General features: G+C 52.6%; 1 protein-coding gene and 1 long non-coding RNA gene across 2 annotated transcripts; one reads left to right on the plus strand and one right to left on the minus strand.

Moving 5' to 3' along the window:
• Positions 1 to 13,582: 13,582 nt before the first annotated feature.
• LOC132687544 (uncharacterized) lies at positions 13,583 to 14,637 on the minus strand. Its single transcript, XR_009614179.3, has 2 exons — positions 14,013 to 14,637; positions 13,583 to 13,831 (listed from the first exon to the last, which is right to left on the minus strand). It is a non-coding gene; the product is annotated as an uncharacterized LOC132687544 (long non-coding RNA).
• A 378-nt stretch (positions 14,638 to 15,015) lies between these two features.
• SOX11 (SRY-box transcription factor 11) lies at positions 15,016 to 18,460 on the plus strand. The gene has a single exon (XM_060647839.3). It carries the CDS (start codon positions 15,493 to 15,495, stop codon positions 16,897 to 16,899), a length of 1,407 nt encoding a protein of 468 aa, XP_060503822.3. The 5' UTR covers positions 15,016 to 15,492; the 3' UTR covers positions 16,900 to 18,460.
• Positions 18,461 to 20,976: the final 2,516 nt, after the last annotated feature.

Below are 20,976 nucleotides of genomic sequence, written 5' to 3' on the forward strand. Positions count from 1 at the left end.
ATTTTAGTTCTCGTAAAGCCCACTTAAAAAACATACAAACATATGCATGCTAAGGGCATAGTTTAGCATAAGTAAAGGTCCTTTGAGAATTAAGGACCGCATAGTCCCCGCATTTCCTATGTCACCTACTTTATAACAGCGCTGTGCATCTATAAATGACTCTGGGCACGAAGATTTCTTCACTTCTGTGTACGGACAAGGAAACAGTCTCAACGCAGTTATGGGACCTTCCCAAGGTCCCCCGCCAGTAAAAGACCACAATGGTACTTCGCTCCTGGTGCACATTTGGCGATCCTTGGACGCAGAACGTCAGGAGAGATGTTAAGGACAAAAAGCTCCTGGAATTACGCATTGTTGTCTGTGTTCCTTCAAACAGACTGCCCCCCCCCACCCCTTACCAACCTCCATATTCCCAGAAGAGAGAGAGAGCACCGGGCATAAACCCTTTCAAACTGAGCTGGCCACGGAGGAAGATATTCTGTGATTCTTAGAAGGAAGTTATTCGCAAACGACTTTACAGTATTTATTTCTATGAGCCATCTCCTCGTGGAACCCATGGTGCTAAATCCTGCGTGGGTCTGTTCCTCCCCACAGGACCACGAGCTTTGCGGGGACAAGCATCTCTACTTGCCCTCTGTATCCCCAGCGCTCAAACACAAGGCACGTTACCTGCACTCATCAAAGACACGCCCGGCTTCCATAGAAGGCGCGCTCTTCATTAATGACCTGATCGTGGTGGTTGGGATAGAGTTGGAGCTTAGTAAATACTTATTAAACATATAGACATGTACACATGAATGGCTGACGGATATTGATACCCCCTAAAAGAAAATACGGAGACACGTAGTGATGGGAGACGATCTGTTCGTAATATACTAAAGAGAAAAATTGTTCTCTTTGCTTGTTTGCTGTGGAATGTTCTCTCGGTAGCTAAAATAAACAGAAAATTCTGTTTCTTGAGCAAATTCCAACCCCCCTCCCCCATTTTGATCAGAGTGTCATCAGCAAGGATGAAGTCGTCCCAAACGAGACTGGCTCCTAATGGCATTAAAAAATTGGTAGGGACCACGTCTTTTAAGCACAAATTGTGACTTCATCATGGCTCATCACGGCTATGGGCTCCCCAGGTGTAAACATACAGCAGTTGATCCAAGAGCCGACTGAGTATCTGATCTCAAGTCATGAGCTTTAGTTGGGTGTGGTCATGCTCAGTTTGATGGACAGAAAGAAAATGTTAAATCAGATATCCCGATGGAGCCCTCTGCTATCGTCACTTGTGAAAAGACCCTCTCAGCTTCTGTCTGGGTGAAGACGAGAGAATGACCTTTTTCTGAGATGGGGGTCGTCTGAAGTTTGGCCTCGTAGTGTTTCTTTCCAGACTCCAAGTTTAGTTGAAGGTGGAAGATATCACAGGTCCTGAGTAACAGAATCAATCCTCAATGAGGTGTTCTATAATTTACTGTATTTATTACTTAGTGATGATCCCCTATGGTCTGTCAATTCCCAATAGAGCTGAAATTGTAAAATTTCATAAATAGCACGAAAACCAGGAAGAGCCAAGCTGGCATGGCCTAGGCAGCACGCATTACCATTGAACTCCAGCCTGGTCGACCTTGTCAATATTGTTCCTGCCGCCCCCAGCTTCACAAGGACCTCCCGACTTTGCAGCAATTGCTTCTGGATTCTGTGCTCTCAAAGTTTCATGTCGCCTTTCAGCGAGGTCCCTAACCTATCGAGAAAGCTCTAAGTCATCCTAGCAGGCTGGATCTAAATATTGCTTTCTCTCCTTTCCACCTCCTCTATCCAGAAAACATTCAGGCAAAGACTTCCTACCTTAGGAAGGCAAAATCATCACATCTCTGGAAGAGACGGCTAAAACGCCTTCTTTCCTGTGTTCCACCTCGATTCCCAAAGCGCCTTGGCCCATTTTTGTACAATCCTACGGGAGCTTTGTAAAGTACTTCTCAACCGCCTGGTAACTTCAGGGACATAGGTGGGACCTACTCAGCCATTTTCCCAAAGACAGAACTGTGGCTCTTACAGAGTAAGTTTACCAATTTGGTGAGCGGAGATTCCAAGCCGTAAAGCCAGAGCCCCTCATGCAGAATTGTGTGTGCTAAGTACTCTCAGCGCACACTCAGTATACATCGGAGTGTGTCGGGGATGTTGGTGTCGCACCCAGAAAAGCAGTGGCCGCGCCCTCTAAGCGATCTGGATGCCGCACATTGTCTTTGGATTTCAGGCGGATGGCGTGGGGGGGAGGGGCGGCCACCTGATTCTCGTCTTTCGCTTCTGGAAAATAGGAGCAAATTTACACGCGATTGATGTCAGTGGAGTAGGAGTTTTTATATCTCCCAAGTACTTGAATGTGTCATATAGAGCAGCTAATCATTTTTGTACAGGGCATAATAGGATGCTATATAGCCCTGCTGGAATTAACATGAACACAATACACAAGCTACAGCCGCGGTAGCTGAGCAAGTAAACGCATGACCAGGAAATACTATAAATATCTTTCCTTTTGTGCCTCAGATCCTATTCTTCGCTGTTAGGACCAAAAGCACACACACCAATAGTTCACTCATGCTGTCATTATTCCCCCAGAAAATGTACGTGTCTCTTTGCTCTCTGCTTACAAGAAGGTAACTAGAGGCAAGGCATCCAGTATTAGGAACGGCAGAGTTAGGTCCTGGGAAAAAAAAGTGCTAAATATGCACGGATGCACTTGTCATTGCTCCCAGAAAAAGAGAGATCTGAAGGAAGGAAAAACACACACACACACACACACACACACACACGCACCTAGCTTGGGGGGCTGATATGAAGCCATTTTAAACCTGTGAAATTATCACTATGGCCTCTCGAAGATAAGAATTCCACCCTGAATCAGATCAAGGGTGGATTTGTTCCCTGGATCCTTGGAGCACGCTGTGGGGAGGATGACGGGCACGGACACTTCCCTACTGCGTTCACCCACCGCTTTATAGACTCACCTTGGGGATGCCTACCTGTTACGTATGACGACGGATTCTTCCTTTGAGATGTCCTCAATTTACCCACTTTGGAGGTCTAAGAAACCCTCAGATTTAGAAGAGCATGTGGTAGCGGATACGTTTTGTGTAGAACTTTACAGATTTCGAGCGCCCCTGAATCTTGTGTCATTGGTGAAGGAGAAAGGGACCGAGAATCAAAGTGCCAGAGGAGTTCTTTTGGGGGGAAATGCAGGAGGAACAGGGAGAAAGAATGCGTCTGAACACAATACACTCTGTTCTGCACTGCCTTCTGCTCCAGGACAATCCCTATAGACTCATGCAAGAGAAAAAAAGAAAATAACGGTAAGAGTGAACTCCCTAAAATATGGGTAAGATATTGAAAGCAGCAAACTGCGTTGCTGGGAGCGAGGTCACCGCAGGAGGCAGAAACGGAGCAGTGAGCTGGCCAAGGGGGACCGTGTGTCCTCTTTCTCGCTCTTGAATTTTCTTTTTCCGTCTCTGGCCACTCTCTCAGACTGACCTTGACCTCTGGTCTTGTTCCTTATTTGTTCATTTGCTCGTTCATTTGCACGTCTATGCCCTACTAGGTGCCATGGTACCTTGTTGACTTGGAGGAATATGCAGTGAAAGAGGGACACCCTCCGGCTTTAGGAGAACTCACGGCCCCGGGGGGACAGTCTTCTCTTTCGGTCCTGACACTGTGTTTCTCATTCTGCCTGCGCCACGACGAGCGGGACACCCATAAGCTAAAATCCACGTTAATTTTCTTGTACTTGTCAGCCATTCTTGCCTCCGAAATACGCCAGGGACACCGGCTAGAGGAACTTCATTGTATCGTGGAGGGCTAGCGCTGAAACAAGTCTTTATAAATAACCCAGAAGAACTTCCTTTCTCATAGACTCGGGCCCCCAAGAATCTCCCAGAGGCCAGCCTGCGTGCGGCGAAAGAAACAGACTCATCCTGCTTTCCAGAACTCACTGTCACCGGGCAGGGGGATCCAGGAAATCGGGGGTGGGGGTGCATGCAACAAGGGCTACTCTAGTGGCATCTCCAAGTGCCAGAAGGGGTGCACCGACGCCTCAACAGTTCTGCCCACCGTGCGCAGCGTGGTCAGGAAACATGGTTAAAAACCGTTGTGTCCATGCATACCCAGAGTGCTGTCCCTCCACGGGATTTCCCTTCCGATAACGCTCGGGCTGGGGGGCGGAGGGCGAGAGATCATCACCTTGACAACTTGGTTTCCAGTTCCAAACTAACTTACGTTGATGAAGGGATGCCCTTTGGCTTGAATGAAAAGTTAAATCGTCCTTTTCTGGTTCTCACAGCTTTGCCGAGACCCCAAAGCTAAAAAGGGATTGACGTGGCCGTGCACGTCCAAGCTGTGACCATCAGACAGAGCAATGAAAGTCTGGCTGCGTGGTGGGCAGTTAGACCTTTCCTAATCCACTGCTGCCCAAGTGCCCATCAAAGTCTAGAAATCAACTAATGGGGGACATTCTTCAGAAAGACTATGTAAGAGAGGCCAGCTCTATGGTTCTTGTCCCCTCTCTTAATTTCCTGGGGCTGATGTGTCACTGACTTAGACAACAGGGCTGACTTAGACAACAGGAGTGACTTCTCTTTCAGCCTGGAGGCCAGCAGCCAGAGATGGAGTTGCCGAGAGGTTGGGTCCTTTCGATCACCGGGAGGGAGACTGTTTCAGCCGCTCTACTTGGCTCACCCGTTTCCATCTGCACCCCGTGTCTTCTCTCTGTGTGTGTCTGTCTCTCTGTCCAAATTCCTCTTTCTTAAAAGGTGTCACGTCAGCCATATTGGATTAGAGCCCCCCCGAATGACCAGCCACCTTCTCAAAGGCCCCGTCTCCAAGTACAGTCTCATCCAGAAGTACTACAGATTAGGACTCCCATGTGTGAATTTGGGGTCAACACAATGCAGCCTTCAGCAGTCCCTTCCCTGCTGCATGTCCTTCCACGTGCAAAACTCACGTGCCCCGTCCCAACATCCCCGCAGTCTTAGCCGGCCCCGGCGTCATCTGTCAATCCTCAGTCCTGTCTAGATGTCCTCTAGTTCAGTTATGGGTGACACTCGAGGTGAGTTTCTCACCATCTGTGAACCCGTGACACCAGACAGGTCACCCTCTCCTGAAGTACGATGGTGGGACAGGCAAGGACAGAGGTTCCCACGCTTCAAAGAGGAGACACCGGAAGGGGGAAAGGGGTCATGGTTGGAACCCTAGCAGGGACAGTTCCATTCAGTTTTAAGGCTGACGCCAATCTCCTTTAGCTTGATACTCTTTGCTCTTGGGCCTGCTGGGCAGGACCTTTATCCGCCCCTCGCTGGACTTCACCTTGTCTGGGAACAAAGGGCTCCAGCCCTGAGCCGTGGGGTCCCAGCAGGGGTGGGGGCTCAGCAGGGGCTGAGGCATGTGGGAACCGGCACGGGACTCCCACCTGGAGAGGTGAGGGCCAGGCATGTCTGCCCAGCAGAGTGAGCAGGCCAGAATCTGTTCGAGCAGAAGTTCCAGACGTTTCCAAGAATCGGAAGGACACGGAGAAAGAGGGCTGGAAAGGGTGCTTCCTCCTGAGCAGAATGGGCATTTGTGACGGGAAACAGCAGCTGAGAAGGTGCTTCGGGGGTCCCTGGAACAGGTGCCCCCGCCACAGAGAAGGGGGTGAAGTTGTAGCCGACAGTCTGTGCTCAGAGCCTTTATGGCGCTGACACTGCAGTGCATTGAGAGAATGTTATTGAGACTGAAAAAGAGGCCGCAAAATGTCACCGTGGGCATATGTGGGGGACTTTGACCTCTTTATTTGCTGCCTGTACAGTCCATGTTTCGACCACGAAAATGCACTACTTTTAAATGGAGCGAGAACAATCATCACATACCATAAAATACTGGAGTCACAGTTAAATGGTCACATTTAAAAAAGAGGAAACTTGGGCACCCAGGTGGCCCAGTCGGTTGAGCATCTGGCTTCGGCCCAGGTCGTGATCTCACGGTCTGGGAGTTCGAGCCCCGCGTCGGGCTCTGTGCTCACAGCTCGGAGCCCAGAGCCTGCTTCGGATTCTGGGTCTCCCTCTCTCTCTGCCCCTCCCCTGCTCACTCTCTGTCTCTCTCTCTCACTTAAGAGAATGCAACGAAACTAACATCCCCTAGTGTAGAATTTCTGCAGAAATGATGTGTTGGGTCACATAAACACTATAAAGCTGTGAAACATCCACGTGACCTTGGAAGCCACTTGGTCTGAAATACTCACACTCAGAAGAGGAATATGGCAGCCAAAATGGTTATCCATTGGTCTGAAGTCAGGTGGCTGATTCATGGTGTAGCAGGAGGGGGAGAGTCTGGGTTTTCCCGGCCCAGAGTGTGGCGCCCGCACGCAGCCCTCTGCGCAGGAGTCTCTCCAAGCTGAGCAAACACGGGGATCCTCCTACCAGCCGCTCCCCTCTTCTGCCCCCAGTCCATGGTTGTACGTTCGCACACCAACCGACAGCTAGTGTTAACAGGAAGCAGAGATGGGCAGGATCAGTGAGTGCCCCCTCCAGGGAAAGGTGCAAAGCCCATGCCTCTCTACAGGTTTGCTTTCGCTCACTCTATTTCTTATCCGTGCTTTGATTATCTAGAATTTAATGACTGTGCCCCACACAGCTCTGCCTACGCTACAGGGATAACGCAACTAATAACGCTGTTTCGTGGCAAAAGACGAGGGGGGAGAAAAAAGATCTTAACTGCCTTGAACATCAAAAAGATGCACCGGAGACAAGCAGAGAGAGGGAGAGAGAAAGGGGGAGCAGGGGAGAGAGAGGGAGAGAGAGAGGTTGAGAGAGAGTGGGAGGGAGCGAGACAGAGACAGAGGATGAGGGGAGGTTGGCTCAACAAGGGCTGGAGAAGAAAACAAGAGCAGCTACCCAAGTTCAGGAATCGGATAAGGAAAGACGCGCTTCTCCGGGGCTCAGGCGGGGAGGTGGAGACACAGCAGAGGCCACTGTGCAAGAGGCATTGCTGGGACCTGGCCTCCTTCCACCCGACGGAAAAGGGCACCTCATCAGGCGTCACCAGCGATCACCTTCTCGGCCAGGTCCGTCCGTAGGCACCTGCCTCCTGAGGTTGCTTCCACCACGTCCCCGAGATCTACAGGCCGCTCCCTGGCGAGATAGTCACTAGCTCCTAGGTGCCCGGCCTGGGGGGACATCCCCGACACTAACGACACATCCGTCGCTCTGGGCGGGGATGGTTTCTCTAAGAACAGATGAAGATCCATTCATCGGGACGGTAGCCATGTGGAAAGAAACCAGATTTGATGTATTCCCAAAATTGGCGATCCACGCCTTTTTATCTCAGACTCCTGTAAACCTGCAGACACACACACTCACAACTACACACGTCCTCTTCCTGAGTGGTGACGGTGACACAGAGGCACTGCTGGAAAAGGAGCAGAGCCTCCGAGGGAGGGGCCTCCTCCGTCCCGAGGTAGATGGACGGGTGTCTTCTCCCCCCTCCCCCTCCCTGCACACGGCCACCTGAGGACGGGCACACAGCATCTTTGGAGTGTCTCTTTTGTTCGGGGGGTGAAGGGTTCACGTAACACACAGGAGCCCTGTGGCCAGCCCACCTCGCTGGCTGCCCATCCCCCAGGGCACGAGACAGGGCGGCTGCAGGAAAATACAGCAGATGCAGGACCAGGCAGCACCGTGTGCAAGCTCAGAGGGCAGCCTGGGAGGAGGGCAGACCTGAGTTTTTAGGAAACAATTACTTACCTTTTTTATGAATAAGGGTTTTTTTTTAATCCCCAGGTGTCCAGTCAAATGGTTTTCCTAGAGCAGTTTCTCATCAACAAACAAACAAACAAAAAGGTGGAGACTGAAGTTGATTAATGTAAGTTTAATGAAAATAAGTTTTGTTTAAATTGCAGAAGCCATCGAGTTCTAACAAATGCCTAGGCACTAGGACCAGCGTGAGCACGGGAAACAACTTTATCTGGAACCACAAGCGTCTCTCCCGGGCATGGCTGCAGTTTCATTCGTGTGTAGTGTGAATGTGCCCGGGGTCACGATGTAAAGACGTGTTTCGTGTGGCAGGTCACGGTCAGAATAAGTTTGAAAGCCACCGCTCTGCGCTGCGCTGCCCTAATGCTCCTTTGCGTTTTTGCTGATTGCAATAGAGATAAAGCTAGAGAGGCCGAAAGAAAAGAACCCTGCTTTGCCTGCATCGCAAAGGGGAGTGGATTTTGTTCGAGGGCGAAGCGTTCCATTGGACATGAACTTGGGGAGCCCTGTGGGCCTGGCCGCATGTTGGAGGAGGGTCTAGTTGCAGCGTGGTAACTGGGAGACCGGCTCGGTGTCTGGGGCTGAAATTCTGAGAGTCTTGAGGACAGCCGAAATGCACACGGAAACCAGCAGGAGCGAGTGAAATCCGGGGTCACTTGGGTGGGAGAACTGGCCGAGCTCCCTGGGGTGCGTGAACAAATAGGAAAATTCACTGGACATTTGGCGAGCGGCCACTGCCTGCCAGGGACTGCTGGAGGCACTGGACGGACAGAGGTTCGAACCACCACAACAGCAACATCTGTGGGCCTCCCCCCAGACGCTGGTGTTCTTCTCAGCACTTGGGGATGACGGTGAGAAGGTGGATGCTGCCCGCATCCCTGCTGGAATGGGAAGCGGGGTGGCCACTCGGGAAGACAGTGTGATGGTTGCTTACAAAGTTCAATACGCTTTGGCCACAGGTTCCAGCTCGTTGGTATTCACCCAAGGATTTGGAAACTTAGGTCCACACCAATACTCCGTATGGATGTTTACAGCAGCTTTACTCACAATTGCCAAAACCTAGAAGCAACCAGGTGAGTGGATACACTGTGGTCCATCCAGACAATGGATACTACTCAGCACACACACACACACACACACACACACACACACACGAGCTGTCCAACCATGAAAAGCCCGAGAGGAACCTTAAATACTTCTTTCTGAGTGGAAGAAGCCAATGTAAAAAGGCTACACGCTGGATTCAAGCTATAAGACATTCTGGAAAAGACCAAGAAGAAAGAAACTGCAGAGAGAGTAAAAGGATTAGTGGTTGCCAGACGCCAGGCGCAAATGGCATTTAGAGCAGTGCAACTATTCTGTGCGATTCCATCGTGATGGACATATCGTGTCATCATCCATTTATCAGAACCTACAGAGTGTGCACCACCAAGAGTGAGCCCTAATGTCAACTGCGGGCTCTGGGCGATTGTGATGAGTCCGTGTAGGTTCACAAATGTTAACCACGCACAGCTCTCATAGGGTGTGTCCACAGTGGGGGAGGCTGTGCGTGTGTGAGGGACAGGCATATAGGAGGATTTTCTGTACTTTTCACTCAGTTTTGCAGTGGACCTAAAACTACTTTAAAAAGTAAAGCCTATTTAAAAGAAAATACTTAGCTCATACGAATAATAAAAAAAGAAAAAACATGAAGTTTGGAAGCAGTAGGTTTGTAAAATTCTTTTGTTATTTTTAAGAATCAAGGGCTACATGATGAGATCCACTAAAATAATTACAGGAAGGAAGGAAGGAAGGAAGGAAGGAAGAAGAAGAAGGAAGGAAAGAAGGGAGGAAAGGAGGAAGGGGGAGGAAGGGGAAGGAGGAAGAAAGGAAAGAACAAGAGAAGGAAGGGAGGGAGGAAGGAAGGAAGGAAGGAGGGAGGGAAGAAGAAGGAGGAAGGAAAGAAGGGAGGAAAGGAGGAAGGGGAAGAAAGGGGAAGGGAGGAAGAAAGGAAAGAACAAGAGAAGGAAGGGAGGAAGGAAGGAAGGAAGGAAGGAAGGAAGGAAGGGAGGAGGAGGGAGGAAAGAAGAAGGAGGAAGGAAAGAAGGGAGGAAATGAGGAAGGGGGAGGAAGGGGAAGGAGGAAGAAAGGAAAGAACAAGAGAAGGAAGGGAGGGAGGAAGGAAGGAAGGAAGGGAGGAGGGAGGGAAGAAGAAGGAGGAAGGAAAGAAGGGAGGAAAGGAGGAAGGGGGAGGAAGGGGAAGGAGGAAGAAAGGAAAGAACAAGAGAAGGGAGGGAGGAAGGAAGGAAGGAAGGAAGGAAGGAAGGAAGGGAGGAGGGAGGGAAGAAGAAGGAGGAAGGAAAGAAGGGAGGAAAGGAGGAAGGGGGAGAAAGGGGAAGGGAGGAAGAAAGGAAAGAACAAGAGAAGGGAGGGAGGAAGGAAGGAAGGAAGGAAGGAAGGAAGGAAGGAAGGAAGGGAGGAGGGAGGGAAGAAGAAGGAGGAAGGAAAGAAGGGAGGAAAGGAGGAAGGGGGAGAAAGGGGAAGGGAGGAAGAAAGGAAAGAACAAGAGAAGGAAGGGAGGAAGGAAGGAAGGAAGGAAGGAAGGAAGGAAGGAAGGAAGAAGAAGGAGGAAGGAAAGAAGGGAGGAAAGGAGGAAGGGGGAGGAAGGGGAAGGAGGAAGAAAGGAAAGAACAAGAGAAGGAAGGGAGGGAGGGAGGAAGGAAGGAAGGAAGGAAGGAAGAAGAAGGAGGAAGGAAAGAAGGGAGGAAAGGAGGAAGGGGGAGGAAGGGGAAGGAGGAAGAAAGGAAAGAACAAGAGAAGGAAGGGAGGAAGGAAGGAAGGAAGGAAGGAAGGAAGGAAGAAGAAGGAGGAAGGAAAGAAGGGAGGAAAGGAGGAAGGGGGAGGAAGGGGAAGGAGGAAGAAAGGAAAGAACAAGAGAAGGGAGGGAGGGAGGGAGGAAGGAAGGAAGGAAGGAAGAGAGGAAGGGAGGAAGGGAGGAAGGGAGGGAGGGACAAAAAGGAAAGGGAAAGGGAAAGGAAAGAAGGACACTGGAACTGGAATTTTCAATCCAAGGCAGAATATTCCAGGGTCTTAGAACACCCAAGCCACCGTCACTCAAACTTCAATAGTGTGTCATTAATAGGTGAACTCGGCGGATCTTAACGAACATGGTTTAAAGAAACGGAAAAGGAAGTAGCCTGTATTACACTGGATAAGGAGAGAGATTCATTTGTGACACTTTGGTTCCTGCTTTGCATACATACAGCTTGTGTGCTGGTCATGATGTCAAATTACGTTTTAGAAATAAGTTTCAGAGTCCCTGCCCTATGTCCTTCTGCTAGTGTTTTAATGAAGCGTACTCTCTGGCTGGGCGATTCAGAGAATACACGAGTGAGAATATCAACAGATTATTGTAGCAACTAAAGTATGTCCTGATGTACCAAACATGAAGTGACCGTCACTGGCAGCATATGTGTCGAGGGAAGGGGCAGCAGGTGCCTGGAAGCACACCCCACCCCCACCCCCACCCCCACCTCCAGCATTGCACCTGGGGCTAAATGCAATGCAGGAGATCAATATGCAAAGATCAATATGCAAAGATCAGGTGAAAAGAAAGCTCTAGATGGATAGGCTAAAATGCCAAGGCCCTAAAGCACCATGAGAAAACAACGGGGTAAGACAGGGTCTGGAGAGTCTGGGAGTTCAACTGACACCCGTCACCAGGTCTGAGGATACGTACAAGGGGGACTCCAGGTAGACAGAGGATACAGGGATCAAACTCAGGACTCAGGTCTGAGGCAGAGATGCCGAGAGCTAGCAGAACAGTGAGGGGAGAAGCCCGTTTCAGGAGAGTGGGTCACGAGAGAGGAGATGGAAAGAATTGTCCTGCAGGGTATCATTTCAGCGATGGAGATAATGCACGTAGTCAGAGCTCTTGTGAAACGGGTGTGTTCAATTTAACGGGTCAAATATTTACCCAGTGATATTTTTAGTGTATTATTTGCTTAGCAAAATGTTTCTTGTTCAGAGGGAATAGGAACACTTTGCATGTATTCTAAATGTGTTATCATGATTTTGAGCGATTTCGTATAATAGCTTACCCTTTACATAATAGTTCTTATAAATGAAAGGTCTTCTTTCTAAAGATACGTTTGTAAAAAAAAATAATAATGATAATGATAAAAATAGTCATTTGTGGCTATCATAGAATGTACATCTTAAGACTCTGACCGTTAATTATATACCCAACAATGTTTAATATTAGCAGGAAAACTGCAGAGATGTCCATAGATATACACACATGAAATGTATATTGGCTATGAAAAGATGATTCAGAGGTCTAATCCTGATATGCATTCACCAGTTTTAAATATAGCAGACAAATTTCCATTTTACTAAGCTAAACTTTCAGGAAGTGTATCATTACAGAGGACTGCATTTTCCATTTGTTAGCCTCAAGTTCCTTTAACTAGTTGGTTGATGCTGATGCTGCAAGCAACCATTTTTTACGAGTAAATACTGTTCCTGTGAGAAGCATTCAGGTCTCAGGCATGTTCCCATTTCTTTTCTTTTAATGTTATGCTTATTTTAAAACCTTCCCATAGAGAGGGTGAAAAAAAAAAAAAGAAGAGAAAGGAAAGAAAGGAAAAGAAAAGGAAAGGGAAGAAAAGAGAAGAAAAGAAAAAAAAGAAAAGAGAGAAGAAAAGAAAGAAAAAGTATACATAAGAGTTATTTAGTTTTTCTTTTCTCCCTTCAAGTCCTCACTAAATTCACTAACATTAAGGAGGTGGGTAGATCGTGTTACAAAATAGCAATCAAGGTAATCCTTTCTGAAAATTCGGACCTTTCTATAGAAGACAGAGGGGGGAATTAGCTCCAGTCCATTCCTGTGGAAGCTTCCATGCCTGCTTTTGCTCCGCCAACCTCTACTGTGTGTTTATGGAAAGACCCATCAAGTCACAGCACTTCCCTCTCATGGTCCCTGCTGCCCGGCTCGCACTAATAAACAATCCCAGTCACTGGTTTTCTCTTCTCCGAGGGTGACCCATCTTTCTCAGAACAGAAATTATGTTTCTTATCTGAAAGACTAAATATTAACTTATACTTCCTCTGAGAAGATCATAGCACTCCCAGAATAAACCCATTATTTTCCAGCCTGATTGTACTTAATCTAATTCTCATTCTAAAGCTAAACATGATTTTTGGTGTCAAGTGAAAAAGGCAAATAAACACCGAATTTGCTTAAGATTTGCAAAGGCATTCTCTCTCAGAGTCTGAAATGCTAGATGCCCTCATGGTTTGCGCGAAAATAATGCAACTGGGCTAAATTTTTTCGAGGCTTCTGGCCGGAGTACGGCTTTATCATGTGTTGGGTGGGTTGGGGGCGGGGAGCAGTGAGGATTCACCAGTCCATCCACCCACCCTCCTGTCGTGTTCCCAGGAGCTGAAATGGCTGGGAAGTGTGCGCCCAGAGACAGGAACACGAGGCAGGGCTTGCCTTGTGGGAGTGAATACGGATTTTCACACACTGCCTTCGGTTTTATACATCTCCAGACTTGAGGTCACCCTGTGTGGATGACTGTAAATTCCTCTGGTTCCGATGGCTCGAGAGCATAGATTGCCCACACGATTGGCTTGAATATCACAGGATTGGACGCAGTGTTTTTCTTTAGGATGAATAACGTGGGGGAGGGTACTGCAATGGTGGCACGCGCGCGCGCGCGCGCGCACACACACACACACACACACACACACACTCACACAACCGCGCACGCGATGGTCTGTGAAAAATGTGAAAACATGGTACCATTTTCTGTGACTAAAGACATCAGGAAACTGCAACGTGCAAGCAATGTAGTGTCATTTGCAGGAAAGGAACCCGAAAGGGAGCAGCGGGTTGGGGTCACTGTGCGAGTCCTAAGAGGCTGACTTGTCTCGCGAAATACTCTGGGCAGTATCTTGGGGAATTACTCAAAGTTGCCGGCTCGCCAGCGCTGGAGGGTGTGAAGGCAGCGATGACGACAGGCAATGAATAGGAAGCAGCGGTTTTCTTTCAATCTCCCCGCAGAATATCCACAGATGGGTAACAGCGACTAAATAAAGAAACACAAAGAGAAACGGGTTTCCAAGTAGCACAGCGGGACCGACGGGCCATGGGGCCGCTTTACATAAGCCAGCCTGTTCTCCGGGTACGCTCGCAGTCCTAGGAGCAGTGCGCCCCACCTGGGCACAGACACGGGACGTATTTGGACTCGGAAGTTGGGGTGCACCTACTTTTCTCCTCGGTCCGTGTCGCTACCTAAAACAGCCAAGGCCCCGCAAGGCGTGCTGGCTCCTCGCTAGACGTTCAGGACGAGGCTGCTCCGGAGGGCGCTGGTGACCGAGAGAGGGGGAGGGGACAAAGAGGAAGAGGGGGAACGGGAAGGAGTGGGGAGCGGGGGGAGGGGACAGGGCGGGCTGGAGAGCCCGGGGGGCGGGGCCGTGCCGAAGCTCGCGGGTCCCGGGAACCGGGTTCAGAACCAGCCTCGGGAGTGGCCAGATGGAACGCGAGGACCGGGTCCCCGCCCCAGCCCAACCCCGCAGACCGTTACTCCGGCCTCCGCCTGGGGCGGGACGCACGCGGGCCGGGCGCGGCCAAACGGTCCCGCTGCGTCTCCGGTCGCCGCCGAGGGAGGGAAAACACGGGGAGAAAAGGGACAAAGCACCGCAAATGCAGACGGGGGGAAGGGAGAATGCAGCCTCTCGGGCTTTATATGGATTTCTTTGCCTTAGAAAAACAGGGAGAAAGGGAAAAGGAGAGAGAGAGAGAGAGAGAGAGAGAGAGAGAGAGAGCGAGCGCCCACGTGCCCGGGAGGTGTTGTGTTAAAGCGCCACCTGCCGTCGGCCGGGGCGCGGCGGGCTCCCCCGGCGGGCTCGGGCGCGCGCGGCTCCGGGAGGCAGCGGCAGCCACCCGGGGGCGCGCCGGGCGGCACCCGCCCGCTCCGGCTGCGCGCGTGCCCGAGCGTGTGCCCCGGGAGGGCGAGCGCGCCCGGTCGGCTCGCTGGGACCGGCCTCCCGGGGACCCGGCACAAAGGGGCGCCCGGCCCGGCCCGGACTAGTCCGGTTCGCCGCGGTGCAGCGCGCGGCTCCCGCGCATCCCGGGAAGCGGCGCATCTGTGCACACACGCGGGTTTTTTTTTTTTTTTAAATAACATATTTCCAGACGTGCCTCCCCCCTCCTCCCGCTCCCCCACCCCCCATCTTTGCAAAGCAGCCCCGAGGGCGGACGGTGGGGGGGGGGGGAGGGGGGCGGAGGGGGCGTGGCCGAGGAGTTAATAAAGGGAGAGGGGCGGAGCCGGGCAGCAGCCATTGGCTGGCGCGCAGAGTGATGTCACCCATATGACGCCCTGATAACTAGTTGGGAGAGAGCCCTCAACTTTTTGCAGAAGGAGCGCGCGCGCCTGGGAGTGCTCGGGGTCCGGCGCTTGCGGCGGGAGCCACGAGCCGGAGAGAGGGGGTCCCGGGCTGCCTCGACCGCCGCCGCCTCTCCCGTCGCGGCCGCAGCTTCCCGCGCTCGGGCGGCCGTCGCCGCCGCAGCCGCCGCAGCCGCTGTGTGCAGCCTGGAAGGGGGGGCGGGGGGGAGGGGGGGAGCCGCGGACGCGGGGTACCGAGGACTTTGCAACTTGCCCGGGAAGGTGGAGGGGCGAGAGGGGGAGGGGGACCTCCGCACGAGACCGAGCGGCCCGGGTTGGAGCGCCCAGCCCCGCGGCGGATCATGGTGCAGCAGGCGGAGAGCTTGGAAGCGGAGAGCAACCTGCCCCGGGAGGCGCTGGACACGGAGGAGGGCGAATTCATGGCTTGCAGCCCGGTGGCCCTGGACGAGAGCGACCCGGACTGGTGCAAGACGGCGTCGGGCCACATCAAGCGGCCGATGAACGCGTTCATGGTGTGGTCCAAGATCGAGCGCAGGAAGATCATGGAGCAGTCCCCGGACATGCACAACGCCGAGATCTCCAAGCGGCTGGGCAAGCGGTGGAAAATGCTGAAGGACAGCGAGAAGATCCCGTTCATCCGGGAGGCGGAGCGGCTGCGGCTCAAGCACATGGCCGACTACCCCGACTACAAGTACCGGCCCCGGAAAAAGCCCAAAATGGACCCCTCGGCCAAGCCCAGCGCCAGCCAGAGCCCCGAGAAGAGCGGCGGCGGCGGCAGCGGCGGCGGCGGGGGCGCGGGCGGCGGCGGCGGCGGCGGCGGCGGCGGGGGCGCGGGCGGCGGCGCGGGCGGCGCCAAGACCTCCAAGGGCTCCAGCAAGAAATGCGGCAAGCTCAAGGCCCCCGCGGCCCCCGCGGCCGGCGGCGCCAAGGCCGGGGCGGCCAAGGCGGCGCAGCCCGGGGACCTGGGCGGCGCGGGCGACGACTACGTGCTCGGCAGCCTGCGCGTGAGCGGCGCGGGCGCGGGCGGCGGCGGCGGCGGCGGCGGGGGCGCGGGCAAGACCGTCAAGTGTGTGTTCCTGGACGAGGACGACGAGGACGACGAGGACGACGACGAGCTGCAGCTGCGGATCAAGCAGGAGGCGGACGAGGACGACGACGAGCCGCCGCACCAGCAGCTCCTGCAGCCGCCGGGCCAGCAGCCGCCGCAGCTGCTGAGACGCTACAACGTCGCCAAAGTGCCCGCCAGCCCCACGCTGAGCAGCTCGGCCGAGTCCCCCGAGGGCGCGAGCCTGTACGACGAGGTGCGGGCCGGCGCGGCCTCGGGCGCGGGGGGCGGCAGCCGCCTCTACTACAGTTTCAAGAACATCACCAAGCAGCACCCGCCGCCGCTCGCGCAGCCCGCGCTGTCGCCCGCGTCCTCGCGCTCCGTCTCCACGTCCTCGTCCTCCTCGTCCAGCAGCGGCGGCAGCGGCAGCGGCAGCGGCGGCGAGGACGCCGACGACCTGATGTTCGACCTGAGCTTGAATTTCTCCCAGAGCGCGCACAGCGCCAGCGAGCAGCAGCTGGGGGGCGGCGCGGCGGCCGGGAACCTGTCCCTGTCTCTGGTGGATAAGGATTTGGATTCGTTCAGCGAGGGCAGCCTGGGCTCCCACTTCGAGTTCCCCGACTACTGCACGCCCGAGCTGAGCGAGATGATCGCGGGGGACTGGCTGGAGGCGAACTTCTCCGACCTGGTGTTCACGTATTGAGAGGGGCGCCCCGCTTCTCGCTCTTTCTCTCCGCGGGTGCTGAGCAGGGTTCCTCGGGAGGAAGTCGTGGTGGTCGTGGCGGTGATGATGATGATGATGATGATGATGATGATGATGATGATGGTGGTGTCGATGGTGTCGGTGGTGGCGGTAGGGTGGAGGGGAGACATGAGATGCTGATCTCGATATGATGTCGTGACACAAAGAAATTGGAAAAGATGATGAAAATTTTGGTGGAGTTAAAGTGAAATGAGTAGTTTTTAAACCGTTTTTCCTGTCCCTTTTTTTTTTGTTTGTTTTTTGGGGGGGGTTGTTTGTTTGTTTTTGTTTTTGCTCCCCTCCCTTCCTTTATCGTGTCTCAAGGTAGTTGCATACCTAGTCTGGAGTTGTGATTTCCACCCCCACCCCCAAATGTGGTTTTGTAATTACTATTTCTTTTTCTTGAAATTCGTGATTGCAACAAAGGCGGAGGGGACAGGGCGGGGGAGGGGAGGGAGGACCCGCTCCGGAAGGCGCTGTTTGAAGCTTGTCGGTCTTTGAAGTCTGGAAGACGTCTGCAGAGGACTTTTCGGCAGCACAACCGTTACGCTAGGGAGTTGGTTGGAGATTTTTTTTTTTTTCGTAAGAGATCTTAAAGAACTGATGATTTTTTTTTAAAAAAAGAGAAACACAAAAACAAAAAAGGGACCATTGCAACTTTTTTATTTTATTTTATTTTTTTGGAGGGAGAAAACTGATGTCTTCTATGCATCCGATTCTTAACAAAACTGCAGGGAGCTTGAAAAAATGCAGACTGTACAAACGCTTACAAAAAAAAAAAAAAAAAAAAAACTGTGAACTGACTTAAGATCAGAGTTTACTTTTCAGATCAAATTGTTTATGGTTTTACAAATGTGATTTCTACTTGCCAACTTTTTTTTTGTAACTTGTTCCCTTATACCTCCTTGATTGAATACCAGACAGCCTAGACCTCAGTACAAAAGGTATTGAAACATTTTTGATACATAACAGACCTCAGTCTTTTTTAAAAATTAATATATTTTCAGGCGTATTTTTGTACAGTGAAAAGGGAACATTCTTGCTGTGTTTTTTCAGTAAGACTTTCAGGCACTTCTTCCCTTTTGATTTCTTTTTTTCCTCTGTTTTTTAGCATGCAAGTATGTTGGTACGTTATGTCCTGGTTTTAAAAGGATTAAAATTTTAAAATAATCCTTGCATCTAAAGGCCTTGTGGTTTTAAAAAAAAAAAAAAGCAAACTTTTTTTTGTACAGCTATAGTAGAGATTTGTTCAATATTTGTAGGTAAAGATTTATTGAAAATGGTGATATAGACCTCAGAGCTGTTATCTTAGTCTAAAGATTGTATATGTACTGTACTATAGTAGGACTTTATGTATCTCATACGCTGTGATATGTGGATGGGGCCCCAGATGGAAGGTTTGAAACTGGATTCTCGATTTTTAGCAAAAAAAGAAAAAAAAAGGCACATAGTTTAAAAAGTTTCTCATTTTGTGCAATATAATCTAAATAAAGTACAGACCATCTGCATATTTTGTAGCAAATGGTGGCAAAGCAGACTCAATGCACTGTCGACATCGTTCCCTGTTTTTGGTTTTTTTTGTTTTTTTTTTTTTTGTTTTTTTTTTTGTGCTGGAAGTCTGTATCTTGACAATTTTAATAAATCAGCTGGAACTGATAGAAACGCGCATCTCCAATAGTCTCTATAGAAGTCCAACTGGAGGTCCATGTCGTCGCAGCGCATTCAGTGACGAGGCTGTTGTGCGGCGGCTGGGAGTGGGGTTAGGCTGGAAAGGGCTCACTCCGCAGGCCGGTTTCTTTTTCCTCTGCCTTCGGTGGCTGGTGATTGAAATCCAGGGAGGAGGATTCTTTCCCTCTGCCTTCCCTTCCCGCCCCCCGCCCCGTCCGTTTCCTTTCTCACCTCCGCCTCCACTCCCACTCTCCCCCCCCCCCCCCAACCCCCAGCCCGGCCGGGGCGGGGCGGGGCGGGCTGGGCGAGGACCCGGGGCCCGCGCGCGCCGTCGGTGTCCTGCGCTCGCTGGGGGTGCGCGTTCTCTGCGCCCGGGCTGCGTCCCGGCTGCGCGTCGCGGTGACCGCCGCCCTCGGGGCGCTCTGCTCCCCGCCGATCTCCTTTGGAGGGTGGGGACGGCCGTTTCCAGTTTTGAATTTTTCTTTCTCTCTCTCTCTCTTTTTTTTTTTCCTCCTCCCCTAACGCTGCATCTCCGCCTGTGCGCAGAGGTAGATGCTGTGGGGAGCGAGGCCGCCGTTCCCGAACCCGAGCGGTGCCCGGGGCCGGAAGGGCTTGTCGGTGTCGGTCTCTTCCCGGCCGCTCCGCGCGGGCGGGAGCGCGGCGGGGCGGCGGGGGGTGGGGGGGGGGGGGACCCTGGCACCGCCACCGCCACCCGAGCCGCGGCCACCGGGGTGTCGGCGGGGGCACCGAGGGCGCAGCCCGCGGGGATCGGGCCCCGGAGACGCGCGGGGACGCCGGTGCCCCGAGGCCCGCGGGGCGGGGTGGGGGGGTGGGGGAGCGAACCGGGGAGGAGGCGCCGCCGCACCCGCGTACCCGCGCGCGCGCGCGCGCGCGCGCGCGCCGGCTCCCGGGCCGCCCCGGAACTTGCCTCCGGGAAGGCGCCCCGGCTTCGGGGTTGTTCTCCTTCCCCCGCTGCCTCCTGGGTCTCCGCGCCCTGCTCGCCGCGGGCCCTTCGCGCGGCCCTCCCCTCCTCCCCCCTCCCCCCTCCCTCCCCCCCTTCTCTGGGCTCCGCTTCGCCCGGGCCCGCCCCCCCCCCTCCCGTGCCTTCCGCCCCTCTTTTCCCTGGGGGCCGCGCCGGGGGAGGGGCAGGGGGAGGCCGCGCGGGGCCGGGGGGCCGGGGGGAAGCCGGCCAGCCCCACCCCCGCGCCCGGGCGCCCGCCGCGGGGGCGGTTTCGGCGGCTAATTGAAACTCAGCGCAGAATCACCACTACTCCTTTCTAACCTACTGACACGGTTTACCAGGGTTCGGCCTCCATTTTTACCCAGATTTGGCGAGACCGAACGGGGCGTCGCAGGCTGCCGGGGATGCTAGGCCGAGGGGCCCCGCACCCTCCCTGCCTCCCCTCCCCCACTTCCGGGGGGGCCTGTGCCCCCCCCCCCCCAGCCCCAAGGCGCGGCCTCCCCCCGATCCCCACCCCTGGGACGCGAAGCCCGCGAGCTTTGGCTGCAGAGGGACGGAGTTGTGTGGTTCCCCCTCTCGATGAACCACCGGATTCGGGTAGGACACTGGGGACGCGAGAGGGCTAGGGGTTCGCAGGGTTCTCCGTACAGAACTGGATTTCTGGAGTTGGCTACCTTTTTTTTTTTTCTTGAACCTTTCAAAATGATAGACCGAGGCAGTCGCGGGCCGGACGTTGACTCTCGCCACGAATCCTCGAACCAGCGGTTTACAAGTGACAATTCTGTGCTGGTGGTTTTACGTGGCGGCCCCCGCCGCAGCTGCGAGACTTGTGGAAAACGCAAACCCATTTCTAAGACGGAGTCTATGTATTTTGAAAACCTGAAAACTTTGCGTGTGTTTTTCGTTTTGATCCTGGATGAATCCTGGACTTTTTTTTTTTTTTTTTTGGTGGTGAGGTAGAAACTCTAAGCTAAGGAAATTAGTAACATCATTGGCCTCAGAATGGCAACAAATAGTCTTCATAGAATAAAAAAGAAAAAAAGAAGTTTATGTGGCGAAGTTCTTGATAGGAAAAAGGAAAAAAAAATAGATGGTCAGCGATCTAAATTGAAAACCTGTTAGAGCTCAGGACAGGCGCTTGAATGCGCTTTTAACAATATTTAAGGCTGTTTTGCTGAATGCATTGTGAAGATCCTTCTTGATGAATCCTTTCTTGAATGTCGAAAACATAATATAATACACAGGTATTCTTGCCACTGGATAGTCTTCAATAAAACTTTAATTGCATTTTTTTTTTTTTTTTTTTGGTCTCTTAAGTAAGTCTTATTTTTAACTAAGCATTGACAGAATGTCTTAAAATGGTAACATGGGGGTGGGGGGTGGGCGCTACAATCTGCAGCCTAGCCAGT

This window comes from Panthera onca, chromosome A3, assembly GCF_046562875.1.
Source record: "Panthera onca isolate mPanOnc1 chromosome A3, mPanOnc1 haplotype 2, whole genome shotgun sequence".
Lineage (NCBI taxonomy): Eukaryota > Metazoa > Chordata > Mammalia > Carnivora > Felidae > Panthera > Panthera onca.